Genomic DNA, 19,765 nt, shown 5'->3' with positions numbered 1-19,765 from the left:
CTCATATCTCCTTCATTTTCCTTTTTTTTTGGTCAACTTTGAAAATCTAATGGATGGAAGAGTGGCCAAATTTCCCTGTTGCTATTGAAGTATATTACCACCCTTCCAGTCTGCAGATTCACAACCTCAGAGTCATTCTGGTCTCCTACCCCAATCCCAATCAGTTGCCAAATTTTGTTGTTTTTACTTTTACAGCTTCTCCTTCATGTCTCCTCTCTCTTCCTTCAGCCACCCCCCCCCCCAAGTTCAGGCCCTTGTCACCTCCCACCTCAACTATTCCAAAAGTCTCCCAATTCGGTTTTCCAACCTCTATTCTCTCCCCACTACAATTCATCTTCCACAGAGCTGCCAAAATGTTTTGGGCTTTTTTTAGTTTTTTACAAGGTAAATGGGGTTAAGTGGCTTTGCTCAAGGCCACATAGCTAGGTCATTATTAAGTGTCTGAGGCCAGATTTGAACTCAGGTATTCCTGACTCCAGGGCCGGTGCTCTATCCACTGCGCCACCTAACCGCCGATTTTTCTATAGCCCATGTTGCTCTCCCACTCAACAAATTCCAGTGGTTCTCTATAACCTTTAGGATCTAATAGAAACTCCTCTGTTGGGTATTTAAATTCCTTCTCAATTTGGTTCCAAGCTACCTCTCCAACTCATACAAAATACTACTTTCATGCCATCTTGGAATACTCTCACTTCTTACCTCTGCCTCTTAGAACCCCAGATTTCTTAACCTGTCTTCTCCTTGAAGCCTTTCCTGATATGTTTCTTCCTACTCAGCTACTTCTGTCTTTCTCCCTCAAATTACCTTATTAGCTATTATAGATATTTATATGCTGTCTATCTATATATGTATTTATCTGGAGAGATAGTTTATCTCCCTAGAATGTAAACTCTTTGAAGTCAAGGAACTATTTTGCTTTTCTCTTTGTGACCCCAATTCCTAGCACAATGTCTGTCATATAATAAGCTCTTAATATGTTTATGGATTCACTGATTGGCCTATAAAATGAAAATAATTCTTATGCTGCTTGCTTTAATGCTGTTGTTGTTAAGAAAGTCTTTTTATAAAGTGATGTGCTAGGGGCGGTTAGGTGGCGTAGTGGATAGAGCACCGGCCTTGGAGTCAGGAATACCTGGGTTCAAATCCGGTCTCAGACACTTAAAAATTACCTAGCTGTGTGGCCTTGGGCAAGCCATTTAACCCCCTTTGCCTTGCAAAAACCTAAAGAAAAGAGTGATGTGCTGTTACATATGAGCTATTATTAATGTACATGTCTACTATATGTAAAATGTTCAAGTTTTTAACATGGAAATATATTTTGTATTATAGTGCATGTATAACCTATATCAAATTGCTTATCTTCTCAATAATGAGGGGAGTAGAAGCATTTAGAACTCAACATTTTTAAAAAGAATATCAAAAATTGGTTTTATATGTAATTGGGAAGAAAATAAAATATTAATTTTTTAAAAAGATGTCTTTGGAAACTTATATCTCTAGATATAATGTCTCTGCTTCCCATGATGAATGTATTTGTAGAGAGACTAGCCAGCATTAAGGAAAGCTCCTAGAGCAAAGAATGCTGTGCCCCCTAGACAAGATTTGAAATGTGTCTCGGTTTTGTTGTTTTATTTTAGTTATTATTATTATTATTTTTAGTTTTTGCAAGGCAATGGGGTTAAGTGGCTTGCCCAAGGCCACACAGCTAGGTAATTATTAAGTGTCTGAGGCCGGATTTGAACTCAAGTACCCCTGACTCCAGGGCCGGTGCTCTATCCACTAGGCCACCTAGCCTCTCTGTTTTATTTTAATTATAACAACCCCATTTGGGATTTTCTTTGCAAAGATACTAGAACAATTTGCCATTTCCTTCTCTAGTTCATTTTACAAATGAGGAAACTGAGGCAAATAGGGTAAAGTCACACAACTAGTAAATGTCTGAAGCCAAATTTGAACTCAGAAAGATGTCTTCCTGACTCCATATTCATCATCACTCTATCTACTGACACACAGAGGCAGACACATCTAGCTGCCCACTGAAACCTGTATCTCCTGTCTATTATTGGACTAAAAGCTTGGAACCTTCACTGTAACATATATGACTTGATTTAACACAAGACTAGCCGAACAGAATTTTCCATTTGCTTTTGGAGATGATAGGGAGCCACTGGAGCTTATTGAATGAGAGTGACTTGGTCAGACCTACACTTGAGGCAGATCACTTTGAGAGTGAGTAGAGGATGGACTGGAGTGAGGAGAGACTTGTAGCAAGAAGACTAACCTGAAGGCTATATTGCAATAGTCCAGGTGTGATGGGTGCCTGGCAGAAGCAAAATATATATATATATATATATATATATATATATATAGATAGATAGATAGATAGATAGATAGATAGAGAGAGAGAGAGAGAGAGAGAGAGAGAGAGAGAGAGAGAGATAGAGAGATAGAGATATATAGATATTGTTTACATGCTGCCTCCTCCATTGGATTTTAGGCTCCTTGAGGGTTGGTACTGTCTTTTGCCTCTTTGTATTCCCAACACTTTGAACAGTGTATTCACATGGTAGGTACCCAATAAAGTGGACAAAAGTGGGTTCTCCCCAAAAATATCTTCAAGCATAGACTTGATGGCCCCTTTTTAGAAATATCATAGAGAGAATTTATACTAAATTTATACTAAAGTCCTTTACAACTCTGAGATTCCTCATGGTGCAGTGAGAAGCATCCTGCAATTTGAGTCAAGTGTGACCTTGAGTCCCTTCTCAGTTTCCTCATCTGTAAAATTTGAAGTCTGCGCTGGGAAAGACAATAAGAAAATGAATTCATTACACATGATATTCATCTAAAATAATTTACTAAATACCTGTCAATGGTCTCAGAAAATCCTTAGCCTAATGTTCTTCCTGCATCATCTACCCTCAGGTCACCTTGACTGCTGAGACAGACTGCAGCTACGTTTCCTGGCCACGGAAGACCCTCTACCACCTCTTGGACAAAGAGCGCTACATCTCCCACCTTTTTGCGGCCCTACTTGATTATGACATCTCAGAGAAGCTGTACGCGCTCAATGACAAGCTCTTTGCCAAGTTTGGCCTGCGTTTTGACATCCGCCTCCCCAGCCTCTATCATGTCCTGGGTCCTGCTTCTTCTTCCTCAGAGCCTGAAGCTGAGAAAGAGGCTGAGGAAAGCAAGGAGCCAGTCCTCCCTCCTCACCCTCTGTCCGTGGGGGTTCAGAAGCCTCCCGCACTCCCTTCTCTTCCAGCCCCTGCTGCCCCTGCTGCACCTCCTGCCCCATCCAGGGCATCGCGACTGGGCAGTGATACCCTGGGTGAGGACTCTACCAGTCTTGTGTTGGAAGATTTTGCAGAGTTGCCAGGATCATTTATGGATTATGGGAGTGAAGGGGAGTATATGAGATGAGGGAAGTTCTAACATGGGCACAGCCATCTGGTTTAAGGCCCCTGTGTAAGTACATGCCCACCCAAGGAAGGGGGCACTCCTAACCATGCCTGTGGTTTGCAGATGGCTGATGCATGTGTCTGTGAAGAGTGCAGCTTCACTTAGCTTGCTTTCAAGGACCTGACCCAAATGATCTTAAAAAAGGTTTCCTTAGAGATGCCAGACTCATAATTTAGGGACTCTAATACAACTTTGCATCTAATAATGTGCTCATAATATATGCTATGTGAATGTTCAGCAATTTTGTCTTCTTTAAAGAACAAAATATATTTACATATATACATATATATACATCCACAATATATTTCTATATTCTCTATGTGTGTAATGTATAAATATGTTTATATATGTATTATATATATGCACATAATAAGTGTATATTTAGAGCATTACAAACATATACACTTATCTATAAAATACATATTCATTACAGATTTGCTATGTTCTGTATATTATAATTTATAGATGTTTATGTATGTGTATACAGCATGTGTATATGTATGAAATGTATAGTGTGACGTAGGATTGTAAATGTATATTTATATTCACACATACCTACATTATTTATTCTGTCTCTGTGTAATCTATAGGAATATATGCATGATTGATGTGAGTATATTTGTGTGCAATGTGTGTTTGTACATCATTTATTATGAGTATAGTGTTGTAGATGTTTGTTATCTATACATATGCATACATGATTTTTATGTTCTGTGGTTTATATGCTTGTGATATATATGTGTTTAGATGTGTGTAATTTAGAGTGTGGTATAAATGTTATAAATATATGTAGATATACAAGTACCTACATAATTTATATATTGTATAATTTATAGGTGTGTATGTATGTGATTTATATGTGTATAATTAATGTATCTGTGCATTTAAAATATGTATATATGCATGCACTTTATAGTGTGGTATAGTAGCTAGAGATCAGTTCTTGGAGCCATGAGGACCTGGTTTAAATCCTGTGTCTTACTGAAGTGACCCTAATCAAGTCACTTAACCTTTGTGATCTCTAGGGTACTGGAACTGTATGTTGCACAGGAGAGTCCTGGCCTGCCTTGGTAGAGGCAGTTTCCAAGTCAGAGCATCACTGAAATTCCTGGTGCAGCTCCGTCCCTTTGTGTGATAAGAACTGCTTACCCATTTGTGTAGGCCAGCAGACCCTTCTCTGCTATGCAGAGTTATGCTAATGCTCAATATCTGCTGCGAGAGTTGAAGTGAATTTTGTTTTCTGTCATTTGTTTAACCAAAATTAATGACAACATTAATTCTAGGCAGGCCAGTCATCTTATGGGCCTTCAGTCAGTACTGGAAATATGCTAAAAGTCCCTTGGGCCTGGGACTGGGTAACTGGGAAATGCCCACCCCATGAGGATCCAAAATATTGGCTTAATTTACTGGCAAAGGCAGAGTGAAGTGTCTGTTAGGCATTGCATTGGGGAAGGAAGCAGACACCCCTGAGGCGATCCTGTCGGTAGCTTGATGGAGGTATGCCAGAAGATGGTATTCCCCCCAAAACCACACCTATCAGGGAGGCCCCACTGCACTTCCTCAAATCAATCTCATAATGCCTGAGGTTGCTCATGGGATTTCCTCTCCTAGAGGGGAACAATGCCCAAAAAGCTCCCAGGGAATGAATTCCAGAGATTTGTTGGCAGTTTCCCACAGTGGTCTCTCCAAGGGACTCTACCTAATCATGGCCACACCCTCCATGGGTCTTCCTGAGGAAAATCCCATTGCATCTAATGCAAAGAATATCTCTCAGGAAGACACCTTGAGCAAAGGATGCAGAATCACAGAATGCTAAAAAGGACTTTGATAATAATCTAATCCAGTCCTTTTATATTAATAATGAGGAAACTGAGATCCAGTGAAATTGGTCCACGAAATGTACCTCAGGGAAGACTTTTTTTTTTTAAAGTGCTCATTTATTTACTTAAGGCATATTTAGTGGGGTTAAGGGACTTGCCCAAAGTCACACAGGTGATTATTAGGTGTCTGAGGTCAAATTTGAACTCAGGTCCAAGTCCTGACTCCAAGACAGGTGCTCTATCCACTGCTCCACCTAGCTGCCCCCAGGAAACACTTTTAAGTTTAATTTGCATTACAAACATTTTCCATCACTTTCTTAAGACTAGACAATAAAATCAACAAAACAACAAATCATGCCCTGATTTGGAGCATTTGCCAATTTCTGAGGTGTAAATGCTCACATAGAAAAATCTAACAATTAGTTCTTTTGAGCTCTCACATTCCACTCTAGCATGTAAATTTTCTGCACAGCTCTTAAGGCCCTCCATTAGTTAACCTATCTAATCTCATTTCCCATTAACTGGCAGCACATATCTTCCATTCTGTTCAAGCTAGCTCAAGGTCACCTCCACCTTCACCTTTCATTTTCCTAATTCCTTTCCCTTAGAATACTCTCTCCTCCAGTTATAAAAATGCTGTCCTGTCCATCCACCTCTCTGCTCAAAGAAAGGATCAGTGGAGGGTGTTTCTTCAGATGCAAGGCTTCAAAATGAGAGCAGTATGTTACCTATGACTATACCACAGAGATCAATGATTGCAAATTTTTGAAGTCAAATTATATAGTTAAAGATCCTTATACTTACTTGTTAATTACTGTAGAGAAAAAGAATTATAGAAAAAATAGGAAAGAACCTTGAGTTAGGAGGCACAGAGCTTGAAATCAAGTTTCAGCCTGGCTACCTGCTAGCTATGTAATCTCAGGCTAATCTTTTAATTCGTTTGGTTCATCAGAAGGGTTTTGGACTAGGTGATCTTCAAAATTCTTTGAAGCCCCTAAAACAATGAATTCTGTTTGTAGATATAAAATGCATCTCTCAAAGCATTTTGTACCACTAGAGAGCTAGAGGAAACAGGTTTGGGTTCAGCAGCACGATCTGAAGCCTGTTGTCACTTGCTAACCAATCTCCCCTTCTGTTCATGTTCAACCTTTTTTATTGTTCTTTACTTCCCTTTTATTCCCCCATATTATTTTCTTTTTTCTTTTCTTTCCTTCTTTCCCCCCCCCCCCCATATTGTTTTCTAAAGCAAGAATAATAAGGCAGAAAGAAGACTGAATTTGGAGTGACAAGACTTCCAACTGTAGATTTAAGCAAGTCTCTTTCTCTGTCTCTCTGTCTCTGTCTCTGTCTGTCTCTGTCTGTCTTTCTGTCTCTCTCTGTGTCTGTCTCTGCTTCTCTCTGTCTGTCTGCCTGTCTGTCTCTGTTTCTCTATCTGTCTCTCTGTCTCTATGTCTCTGTCTCTGTCTCTGTCTCTGTCTCTGTCTCTCTGTCTCTCTGTCTCTCTGTCTCTGTCTCTGTCTCTGTCTCTGTCTCTGTCTCTGTCTCTCTCTCTCTCTCTCTCTCTCTCTCTCTCTCTCTCTCTCTCTCTCTGTCTCTCTGTCTCTTTCTCTCTCAGGTCTCAATCTCTTCCTTTGGAATATAAGGGCACAAGATAGGTTAGTTTCTCAAGACTTCTTCAGCTCTAAAAGTCAAGTATTCCTTTGAAGTGGAAAGGATCGTCATCAATAAGGCTTTTTGAGAGATAGAATTCTGGAATTGGAATTCAGGAAAACTTGAGTTCAAATTCTCCCTCAGACTTTTACTAACTCTGTGATCCTAAGCAAGGATCAACTGACCACTCTCAGTCTTAGTTTTCTCATCTTTAAAATGGGGATAATAATTGAACTCATCACACAAAGCTGTTTAGAGGATAAAATGGGATAATGTTTTGCTTTGCAAACTTTAAAATATTAAATGCATATTATCAATATAGTATATAATAGTATATAACCTCCACTATAATATTATATATCATAAATATGCTACTGAATATATTATATTAGTAATAATATTTTATATTATATTAATATACTATGAACACAACATATATTATTAATATACCATTGATATATAATTCATGAACTGTTAACATAATATGTTACTAGTAACATGATATATAATCATTGTTGTAATATTACATATTAATATATCATTCCTATGATATATACTATTAATATAGTATAATAATTGTTATAATTGCTTCAATTTTATCAGAGAAAGTACAGAGAACAATTAGATGACTTTTCTGTTTATTACAGTGATTCATTCAGTAGCTGAGCTTTGGTAGCATAGGGTTTTTCTTCATTATAATGTGCTGTTCTTCATGTCATTAAATATGATCTAGTGACCTTGGAATGTCTCCCTCCCCTAGTGACTGGGATTCCCAATAATCCTGCACCTGTTAGTATCATTTTACAGTTAATTCAAACTTAGGAGTCCTTAGGACTCCCTGACATCTACTAAGGTTTCTAAAACAAAGTCTCAAATACCCCAGTCTTGCCATGTTTCTAATATTGTTTTGTCTGAAGGTTTCTCTTTCATATTCATCCTTTTCTACAACTTTAGAAGAAGTAACAACCAAAGCTACCACACATAGCTCTAGAATATACGCTGCTATGTGATATGCATTGGTCTCTACAAAACAACATTCAGAGCTTTGGAATTTGAAGGAATTTCAGAGGTCCTTCATGTTCCAGTTAGGGAAACTCAGACCAGATAAGAAACTGCAATTAGGATTTATGGTAACTTTATTCATGTTTTGAACTTTCTGTGTTAGTACATGAATATGGATACTTTAATACAAAGGTAGACACATATAGATATGTAAGTATATATACACATCTATTTTATACATACATACTTGTGTATATATTATATTCATATATAATATATACTTATGAATACGTGTATCTATATAGACATCTATTTGTAATATACATATACATGTATATTATAGTCATGATATATTTTTATAAATATACATGTTCATATATGAATATATGCTATCAAAATAATAGCTTGTAGTATATAGATAAATATCTATATTGGAATATTTCATGAAATATATAATATGAATTGTATAATATATTTTATAAATATATATATGTTTATATATGGAAGTACATGCATGCATACACACACTAAATATGGTTTAGGAGTGAGAAATAAAATAGGCCAAAAGTTTATAATATTTTCTTCAAGAAAAAAGGCAATAAAAAAATAACATCACAAAGAATGAAACTGATTTTAACAGGAAGAAAAGGTCTAGTTATTGATGAGGAAATCATCTTCAAGTCAGTTATATGTGTTCAATCAGACCACTAACTTGCCAGAACAAAGATAAAAAACAATACCAAATAAAAAAAGAATAAAAATATGAAATTATGGTATCCAAATTAGGTAGCTAAAATCTGGAAATGGATAAAAGAACAGACATTTATATAGATGATCAACATTTTTTAAGAAAGATTTTATTTATGTTGAGTTTTACAATTTTCCCCCTAATCTTGCTTCCCCCCCCCCCCACAGAAGACAGTCTGTTAGTCTTTACATTGTTTCCATAGTATATATTGGATGATTAACATTTTTTAAAGAATTTGAACCAATGTAAAACTGTCCCCAAAATAAGGATACCAGGAGAGCCTGGAAACTGTCTTAGAAAAATATTATCTTCTTGATGTGGGAGATATAGTATGATAGATGAAAGCATATAGAGCATATACTTCTTTGTGAAATCTTATAGGCAATGATGATAGAAGATTATGAATCATATCATCTCATAAATCACAGAGAAACAGTAAAGAGGAATATAAGTTTACAAGTTGGCATGGGGTCCAATTAAACCAGATAGGCCTAAGAGCATTTAAGAATGAAAGTGGATGAACAATAAAGAGAGAAAAAGGGGGGGGTATCTGTAAATGTTGCTATAACAAATTCTCTTCTCCATCAATGACAGTAGAGCCATCACATTTATATTCTAATTTTATAGGTATTCGTATGCTGCTTGAGGATGCAGAAATGACACTAAAGGAAAGAGAGATGGGAATAGCACCTTGTCTAGAGGCCTGCTTATAGAGGAAGCCCATGCTAAATGTAGTATTATTTTGAGGATTTTGAGAGATCAATTCTTTGGATATTTAAAAGAGAGGAAAATGCCAAACTTTGGAGAAAAATTGACAGACTTTATTTAAAAAAACTTGACAGAAAATATCTACAATTATCTATTCATATGTCTATTTTCCAACCTCCTCAAAATCTTTTTAGCGGTAATTGATATAAACACAGAAAGCATCTTTAGTATTCTTGATTTTAGTTCAGATAAGACCTAATTTGAAAAGGGAATTGTTTGGAAATCAATATCATAGCTGCATACTATTGACAGTGAGGTATTAAAGAAAATGGCAAGAACCCACAGTTTGTTGAAACTTAAAATTGATTTGGAACTACCTTGTAAGACTCTCCTTCATCAAGTTTCTTCCAATGTATATGTCAAAAATCACGTGATTCCTTGAAAGCTATCACCACATATCTTTTTGATGACAGATTAATATCAATTGTCATGTAAAACAGAGGGTGCCATGTTTGCCAAAGGTGCTTACCACTCAACTTTGCATGATATACAGTCCAGAATACAAACAGATTAAGGATTCCTTAAAGGTAGAGAAGTCCTCTGGATGTTCCTGTTTGTAGATATCAGGCTAATTATTTTGAGCTCCAGAATATCAGAGAACAATTCTAAATAAAAGCAAAAGAATTTGGTCAATTCTTCATAGAAAAAAAAAAACATGTGAAAGAATGCCTATTGTCTGATAGGAATAGCTATAATAGCAAGGATTTGTGTAGTATTTATTTAAGGTTTGCAAAGTACTTTACAGATATTATCAGATCTTATCCTTGTAATAATCCTGGGGGTAGGAGCTATTATTTTCCCCATTTTATAGATGAGGAAACTGACACTGAGTGTGAGTGACCTACCCAGGGTCATACAGATATCTGAGGCTGGATTAGAATTTATATTTAATCCATAATTTTTGGCTGGTTGAATAATCCATAGCAGTGGTTGATTCAAAAATACTTTCATCTTGAACAGACACTTTGAATAATGAATTGGTATCAGAATTCAGGAAGAGGAGAAACAAGGGCATATTTGGAAAATTGCAAAGTACTTTTAATGACCATAAACTTGTCCCTTAAAAAAGAGTATTGATCTTTCTAAAACATAAATATGCTACCAGAGATACAGTAAAACTGCATGTCTTGTAATTCCAAATCTTAAAGGATTAAGTCGTAAAATAAAGAGAATTTAAGAAGTGAGTCATAGGCATCACCTGTTATAGATGAGGAAAATACAGCTTTCATAAAAGAAGTTAATTTAATTTAATTTTTTTTAGTTTTTGCAAGGCAATGGGGTTAAGTGGCTATCTGCTGCTCCACCTAGCCACCCCAAAAGAAGTTAATTTAAAAAAATTTTTTATTGATATTCTTTTTTCTACTTTGCTGTCACTTTTTACTGCCTTCCTCCCTCTGCTCTCTATGTCCAAATCCCTCCCATGCATCAAATAAGCATATATGCTTCATTCCTTACTTCTCTTCTGACTCTATTAGTCTTCTGAAAGGGCATGGGTACAGATAAGAAGAGAACACATGCATATATATTCTACAATATGCCAGGCAACATCCTAAATACTTTTTACAAATATTATCTCATTTGATTCTCACATCAATAGATACATGCTATTTTTATCTCTGTTTTACAGTTGGGGAGACTGAAGCTGCTATTAAACATCTGAGACTAGATTTGAACACAAATCTTCCTGATTCCAGACCCAGTGTTCTATCTATTGCATCACCAGCTGCCTCTGAAGGCTTGATGGGTCCCTGCATCAATCAAATTTCTCTAGCTTTTCAATAATACATCATTATAGTCATTACATCTTTGTCCTACTTATTGTGGCACTTTTCTCAAAGTGACACAGCTTGTTCAGGGTTCATCCAGGACTCTCTGAGTGCTTTCAGTTGCCAGCCTATGTCCAAGCTAAGGTTATGATATCTTCTATAAGGTGTAGATGGAAATAGAAAATATTAGGATTTAGTGGCTAATTGGAGATGTGAGGTTAAAAAATCAAAGTTGATTCTGAAAGTTTCTATCCTGGTCAAGGTGAGAGAATGGTGATACCATTAATTGAAATAAGGAAATCAAAAAGAAGTTTTAGGGGAAAGATGAAATTCAGTTTGGAACAACCTGAGGAGATTTTGGAAAAGCTAGCTGCCTTAGCCCCATCTTATTCTGAAGGAAGAGAGCTTAGTGCATTTACCAAGGAGAAGGAGAAGTGAGAGACCCAGGGAAGCTACAAAATGTAAAATTTAGCTCCTGATTAAGCCAAAATTTACTATACAGTCCAAATATCTGTTCCCTAAAAAAAATGCAAACAAAACAAAGCCAAAAAAATCTGAATACCTCCAAGTAAGATTTGAAACCAATTCTTTTAGTTATAGTTCTAGAAGATATTTTGCTTGCTAGAGACATCATATCTGTAATATTTTCCTTACCAATTTACTTTAAGATTACTACAATGTGGGCAACTAAGGTAGAAAATGAGAGGGTAAGTCAAGTACAGTTATCCTTTCCACATCATGGTGCCCCTGAGATCCAAATAAAACTTTTTGGCTCTCCATAACAGAGAAGATGGATTTTTTTCTTTTTCTTTTATGGCTTGTTACAGTATTAAAAAAATATGTTGATATTATATAATATTACAAATGTGTATATATATATATATATATATATATATTTAGGCATTTCCAAATTTCTAAATTTTTCTGTGTCATGTTGCTTCTGGAAAACTCTCAAAAATTCCCATTTAATTTCTTATGCCAACTTGTATTATGTTGAAATTGCAATAGGGAGAGTTGCAATGTGGAAGGAATAACTATATATACAAAATCTAGCAAGATTCCAGGAAGAGCTTGCCAAACTTTTGGGGATCACAGTTCTGAAATTTTTTTCTTCTTCTCTCTTTCTCTCCAGCTTCTGGAAGTCCTCTTAGGAGTAATCCTCATGTTAAAGCCAAATGCTCAAAGGGACAGGCCCCTTTGGCTCCAACGCATACCCCTGAACTTTAGGGATCAATGGGTAACTCTTGTTGCAATGACCAGTCCTACTTTCTGCACAAGCTTGTATTCACAAGGAGGCCAACAATGAACTTGACCTCATGAATTTTCATGCACTGGGTTCCTCACCTGCATTGTCACACAAAAGACTCCTGCATTTGCACAACATCACACTACCTGTGCCATTTTGTATTTCCTCTACTCTTGCCCTCTGGGTCATTTAATTAAAATGACTAGAAAGTACCATATGATTAAGCTGTCTAAGAAATTCTGATTCATGTTTCTATTTCATTCAGTGGTACTGTTGTGGCTTATTGTCTAACTTTGTGCAAATCACCTGACTTTTTCAGGCCAAACCATAAAATGAGTGGGTTGGATGAATTTATCCCCAGGGCCACTGTAAAGTATAGCCTATTCAGATTCCTTGATTTAGAGAAGGAAGGAAAAAATGAAATAAGTATTTATGAATAACTGGTAGCTAGATGAATAGTGTATGGGGTCTGTAGTCAGGAAGACCTGAGTTCAAATCCAGCTCACTAGCTGTGTGACTCTGGGCAAGCTACTTAACCTCTGTTTGCCTTAATCCACTGGAGAAGGAAATGACAAACCATTCCAGTATCTTTGCCAAGAAAATCCAAAAAGAGACATGAAAAGTCAGATATGACTCCAGAGGGATTAGAGAATGAGAAGGGAAAAGCCAGGAGGCACAGAATTTAGAGAATACTAGATATGATTTATGGGAATATCTTGGTCCACAGTATCTCCCTAGTTATGTTTGGAAAAGTTCACAGGCAGAGGTCAAGTGGTCATTGACCACCAGGTAATGAATCTGGGGTGGGGAGGGAGGCATAATAGCTCCCAGAGTTCATTTACTAAGGCAAAGAACAATTTCAATATCTATCAGTGATATTAGTATCAGCAGCAGTGACAACATCATAAAAATATACTAAATCAGATTTATATAGAGTTTCAAGGTTTGCCAAATGCTTTCCTCATTATAACTAATGCTAGATAGGTCATTCTGGAATTATTATTCCCACTTAAAAGGTAAAGAAATAATCTGCCTATTGTCAAACAGCTAGCTATTTAAGTATCAGAGATGGGCTGGCCTAGGAGGAAAACAAGGAAAGATTTGAAGAAAGAAGTCAGATATTATTAAACGGAATGAAGATGGACCCCAGAACTACACTCTGTATCTGTAATTTACCTGTTCGTATCACTAAAATTCAATCTATGATGTGCAGAAAATAAACTATTGTATATTTAAAAAAATTTCTTTAAATTTACTACTGGAGGGTTTTTTCTCCAGAGTCCCCCTTTCAAGTACTCAAAGTAGCCTTTCTCCTTTCTTCTACTCCTGCAATATTCTTCCCTTTCAGACCCAGTTCAATCAGTCATTTAAAGTGCAAAACAACCTTCATCCACCTCAGGGTACAGAGAACCAAACTGAGTAAGCTACTGGAATAAGTTATCTTATGACTCTCAGATCAGCTTGAAACAAAAATGGGTTTTACTGGCATATCTGTTTCTCCTTCCCAGTTCCTCTTTGTCCTTTTTTCCCTTCAGTTCAGGCCAGGGTGCTTTCCCTCTGTTCCTTTAGCTTCTTTGATCGCTGAGGTCCTTTCTGTCTCATTTCTCCCAGCCTTACCTGCCTCCTTTTATTCAAGCCAGGCTAGAATCTAGGCAGTCTGAATAATCAATAATATCAACCTGGGGCCCCACTCACACACAGAAGTCTCCCTAATCCAGTCTCTATCTCCTGCCTGAATATAGAACCCTGAAAACTCCAACATTTTGTAAAATGGCTTCTTTCTTTCTTTCTTTCTTTCTTTCTTTCTTTCTTTCTTTCTTTCTTTCTTTCTTTCTCTCTCTCTCTCTCTCTCTCTCTCTCTCTCTCTCTCTCTCTCTCTCTCTCTCTTTCTTTCTTTCTTTCTTTCTTTCCTCTTCAACAACTTTCTCCTCTTTATGGAACTGACAGTTTCCTTAAACCAACTTCCTCTTCTTTTTCCTCTCTCTACAACTCTGTTTTTGCTCCTAAATTGCTTCAGCTCAATTTGCTTAAGGATTGCACAGCATAGAGGAGTCAGAAAGAACCTCACCAAGTCACTTAACCCTCTAAATGTTCCAAGAAATTCTCTGACTAATTTGCAGAGCACATGTTGATCTGCATTGAGACAAGGAGTCACTTTCAATTATCAGTGAAATTACAGCTTTTCTACCTCCTCCTCCCCCACCCCCACTCCCCCTCCCACACAAAAAAATGGATCCAGAGTCCCCCAGTATCTTCACTACAATTGACACATTATAAACCCATAGTAACATTTTATAGAGCTAGTTATAAACCAGCCCCCATATATTTTGGGAAGAGTTTTGTTTTGTTTTGTTTTTACACCAGATGGCATGTGGGCAAATACTGTGTGGTTTTGGACACACAATTCCAAAATATTAGGATGTTACAGCATGGCACATGCCAGAAAGATATTCTTGGTTCTGGCCCCAGCAGTTAATAGTTCTGAAATGAGGAGGGATGGGTCAGTCTTACCCTAGGAAACAATAGAAATAAAGTTAAATGTAGATGCCCGCTAGTGTTTGTTAAACCTCTAGTCTAGAAAGACCTTGAAAGACCTACCCTCTCTCTCTGTAAACCTATCTTTATTTCTCTTTTCAGTCCATGGTATGCTTCTTTTACCATTCTTTATTTCACAATGTCTCTTCTTACCCAGATTTCTTGCCAGAAGGGTCAAAATTTTCTAGCCTAAGCTTTCTGAATCAAAAGCAATCACTCAATCAACCCATTATGGAACAGGTACTATAGCACTGGATATATAAAGCCAAAAAAATGAAACTGTCACTTCCCTTTCAACTTTTCCCTAGGAGTCTGCGGGTAGTAGTTCTAATTAGCACTCCATCCTCTATCCTCAAATTGAAGTATAAGTTGAAATTAAAGTACAAGATGGTCTTTGGTCTCCTCAGCTTCTGCAGTTTTAAGCGAGACTGGAGAATTGTAAAAACAGAGAAGAAGAGGGATAGAGGGAGTTGAATATTTTGTCCTTCATTTAAGAAGATCACGACATAAGGAGGTAATACCACAACAAAGTCGTGAATTAGATTTGAGTGAGGGATTGCTGTGCTAAGTCACCAGCCTCACTTTCTCCTCCAGAGTCATCTGGGTCCAGTAAGATATGAACCAGGATGATTGGAGATGGTCGTGGATGTGAGGCAATCAGGGTTATGTGACTTGCCCAAGGTCACACAGCTAGTAAGAGAGAAGTGTCTGAGGTTGGATTCAAACTCCCATCCTCCTGACTCCAAGGCCAGTGCTCTATCCACTTGCACCACCTTGCTGCCCTGAGAGTTGAATGTAGTTTAGGACAAGAGGTTCTTAACCTCTTTTTGAGTCTGTGGACCCCTTCTGAGAAGATGGATGATTTTAAATAGTTAAAGGAAATGGTAAATTTTGATTAAAAGCTAGTGAAATTAAAGACAATTTATTTTCCATCCAAATTCACGAACTTCCTCATTACCCCCCCCCCCCCCCCCACTAAAATCTCTCCTCAGATTCCCACGGGGAATTAAAACTTCAGGTTAAAAGCCTCTGTTTTAGAATTGATGTCTCAAGATCAGTTCCTTGTTGCTGTATTTTTGTCAATATATTTTGGAGATACCCTCTTTCCCAGAGCTGAGATCTAGCTAGTGTGAGGTCTAGACTATACCCTGAGATTAACATAGCTATAATCCTTCGAGCTCACGATGATATTACTCTCAGGCAAAGTATAATGTTTGGACCATAGAGGAATTTAGCTTCCCCTATCACATGGGTCCTTGCATCTGGCAAATTCTACATTTCACTTCCCTTCATAGAACTTTGATTCTAAACCCCACAGAGTGATCATGACCCCCCTAAGACTTGAGACAATAACTGTTCCCATAGGACCCAGGAATGTTAACCATGAGAACTCAAGACCTAAGAATGATTGTGTTATAATTGATCCCAGTCTCAGTAGCATTAAACCCCTTCTTTTTGTTTTGTTTTGTTTTGCAAGGCAATGGAGTTAAGTAAAGTACCATTCTATAGAATTTGTAGAAAAATAAAGATTAAATCTTATAAAAGTTTTGAAAGCAATTGGCAAAATTAATAGTTTTTATGGTTCTAGGGAAGTGAAGGAAAATTAATTTGACAGAAAGCCCAAATTGAAGCAAGTGAAAATAAATAAGTAAATAACTTATTAACCTTTTCTTGACTTTTCATTTTTTTATCCTATTTTGTCCCTGAGTTCCCTCTGCACTATTAGGAAAGGAAAGTATGATCCTTTTAAGTAAAGACTAGGGTAGATGCTGAAAAAGGGAAAGTATTGGGGGACCCTCCCCACAATCCTGATCACTCATCTCCTGAGAGAGATGGCAAAAGGAGGAGGAGGATATTCAGTAAATTTCTCTGCTTTCTACACTCCCCTCTCCCAGACTCACTTGTGAAGATTGCTAACAAAACCAATGTATCTCCTGCTTCTCTGTTAACTCCTCTCATTTCAGATTAAGGAAAGAGAATGCTTGAGAACTGTAGGGAAACTTTTATTATATTCTACCCCAACTAATGGAAGGAGAGAAAAAAGTAAAGTGGTGTCCCACATTGACAGTGGCCCTGGACATTTTTCAGCACACCCTACTAAGACATTCTGCCCTCTCTGTCCCAGCAGCACCTGCAGCTGTGGGAGGTTGGGGGTGGACAGAAACCAGTGTCCATGGCCAACATTCCCTGAATTGAGCCACTATAACTACCACGGATGGAGGGTCCTGGCACCAGCCTCCCTCGTCCCTAGGCAGTGTCCTCTGCCATATCCCTCTCACCTGCCCCCCTCCCCGCCAGTCAATCTGAGTTTCCAGTTTAGGACCAGCCCTCGGCAGGCCCCACCTAGCTGCTAACTGGGAAAGTCCAGCTAGGCTCTATGAGGTGGGTGGGGTAACCAGTCAGCCTCTCCCCTTGGTGACCCCACCCTTCTCTGTTCCAGTTGCAGAAACTTCTAGGCGAGTTATTTTATATCTCTGCCCCAATTTCCTGATTTATAACAAGAAAAAGAAAAATGATACCCAACCTCCTAGGGTTATTGTTGTGAGAACAAAATGATTATAATTTAAAGTCCTTAATATGGTGGGATTGGCATATGCTAAGTACTACATTATTATTATTATTATTTCTTTAATAGAATGTAATTGTTCCATTCCTGATAACTTTAAAGTTTTTTATATGGCAAAGGTAATAAGATCAATGATTTTTATATGTGATAATTTGGAAATGCAATAGAAGTCATGTGAAGTTTATTGTTTGTGTTTTGTACTGTGTGTTTCTAAATCTATTATTGTAAATTCTGAGAGATCATTGTAAAACAGAAATGCTGTTAAATCTCTGGGCAATATCCCATGGCATTTATTTGCTTCTCCTTTATTATCCATGAGTCACAGAAATTTTAAAATTGGAAACAGGCATGATGACAAATATTGAATGACTGACTCTGGGGTGATGAGAAAGGTATGCACAACATAGAATAAAATTTAAACTACCTTATTGTATTGTTAACGTTTTCTTCATCACTTTCTTAAGTCTAGCCAACAACAAAACAATCACTCAAATACTAATTTCTAGGGTTGCCCGTTTCTGAGATGTCAGTGCTCTTAGAGATAATTTAACAATCAGCTTTCATGAACTTGTATAAGCTGGCCCCAGTCTATCTGAGGTTAGAAAAGAAGAGAAGGAATAACCATTTATGAAGTGCCTCTTACGGGTCATGCACTGTACTAAGCACATTTTACAAATATATCATTTGAGCTTCACAATAGCCCTGTGAGAAAGGCAATATTATTATTTCTATTTTACAGTAGAAGAAACTGAGTTAGTGTGACACAGCAAGGAAGTGTCTAAATTTGAACCTCAGGTTCCTATTCCCTACACCACTCAGCAACTGACCTGTGTATAAAATAACTACAACTCACATCTGAAATGAATCTCTACTACAACATTTCTAATATCTATCCCTCCTAAGCCTTCTCTTCTAAACACCTGTATAAACACCTCCAGTTCCTTCACCCATTCCTTCAATGATGTGAACTCAAGGTCCTTCATCATTTGAAGTGGTACAAGTGGAAGGAACAGTCAGAGGATCTAAGTTAAATCTCATCTCCTAAGCTGTATGACTTGGTAAATCACTAAATTCCTCAGTTTACTCACCTGTAAAATAAGAGAATCCCTTTCTGGTCCTAAATGTATGATCCTACCATTCCTCCCATGGTCAATGTAAGCTCATCATCATCCTTCTTAAAATATTGGAACTAAAACTGAGAACAATATTCCAGACACCATCTGACCAGGACAGTGTGGTGGAGGTTTTTTTGCTTTTGTTTCATTTCTCTCTACCACCACTCCCAGGGGACTAGAATGCTACTTTCTCAAAAATTTCTGGTTTCCTTCAAAACTCAGTATAAGTACTACTTTCTTTCTACTTGGGGCCTTTCCTGCTGCTCCTCTCCTCAGATGCTAAGGTCAGCCAGATGACCTTATACTTCTTTATAAATGCATGTTTTTTTCTCCAAGCTCAGGTAATCTCCTGGAGAGCCTTGACTGTTTCCCTGTCTGTTATTTTATCTCCAGTCACTTGTAAAGTTCCTGGAACAGATTAGGCAGATTTATTGGCATAGGAAATTCCCAATAAGGAAACTCCCTCAAATAATGCAGGTTGGCCCTACCCTATAGCATGTAGTCTTGGGCCGACATCTGAGAACCTGAGAGGGAAACTCTCATTACCGCAGCCCATGGACCCCATGAGCTTTTCTGCTTACTCTCTCAAACATGCTGATTCATGTGGAGTTTACAAACCACCAAATTCCCATTTTTTTTTGATTTCAGAAACTGCTAACTATGCCTCTCCATCATTTACTTTGTCAACACACAAGTCAAAAAGGATAGCTATTAGTAGAAATACCAAATTATTTCCTATTTTCCCTCCTTAGAATTCATCAAGAAATAACCAAAGCACCTGATTTAGTGGAAACATCATTGAACTTTAAGTGTTCCAATATTAGTTCTGGCTCTGCCACTAACCTATCTCACCTCTCTAGATCTCAGTTTCTTCCACTATAAAATAAGGAGCTTAGAAAAGATTATTTGTGGGGTGGCTAGGTGGCATAGTGGGAGGCAGCTAGGTGGCATAGTGGATAAAGCACTGACCTGGGAGTCAGGAGTACCTGGGTTCAAATCCGGTCTTAGACACTTAATTACCTAGCTGTGTGGCCTTGGGTAAGCCACTTAACCCCATTTGCCTTGCAAAAACATAAAAAAAAAAAAG

The 19,765-nt window shown here is 37.5% G+C and overlaps 1 protein-coding gene across 2 annotated transcripts in view; it reads left to right on the top strand.

Moving 5' to 3' along the window:
* The window catches only part of POPDC2 (popeye domain cAMP effector 2), a 37,816-nt gene extending 18,323 nt beyond the window's left edge, over positions 1-19,493 (top strand). The window contains exons 3-4 of one of the 2 annotated variants that reach the window (XM_074214584.1): positions 2,926-3,331; positions 12,349-19,493. In XM_074214584.1, the coding sequence (XP_074070685.1) occupies positions 2,926-3,331; positions 12,349-12,443 (501 nt within the window). In that variant the 3' untranslated portion in view covers positions 12,444-19,493. Of the gene's footprint in view, positions 1-2,925; positions 3,469-12,348 lie in introns of both variants that reach the window. The other variant, XM_074214585.1, reaches the window with a different exon arrangement.
* The last annotated feature ends 272 nt before the right edge of the window (positions 19,494-19,765 follow it).

The sequence above is a fragment of the Macrotis lagotis genome, chromosome 1, assembly GCF_037893015.1.
Source record: "Macrotis lagotis isolate mMagLag1 chromosome 1, bilby.v1.9.chrom.fasta, whole genome shotgun sequence".
Classification (NCBI taxonomy): domain Eukaryota; kingdom Metazoa; phylum Chordata; class Mammalia; order Peramelemorphia; family Peramelidae; genus Macrotis; species Macrotis lagotis.
The sequence above is the reverse complement of the archived record's forward strand: the minus strand, read 5'-3'. Positions and strand labels throughout refer to the sequence as shown.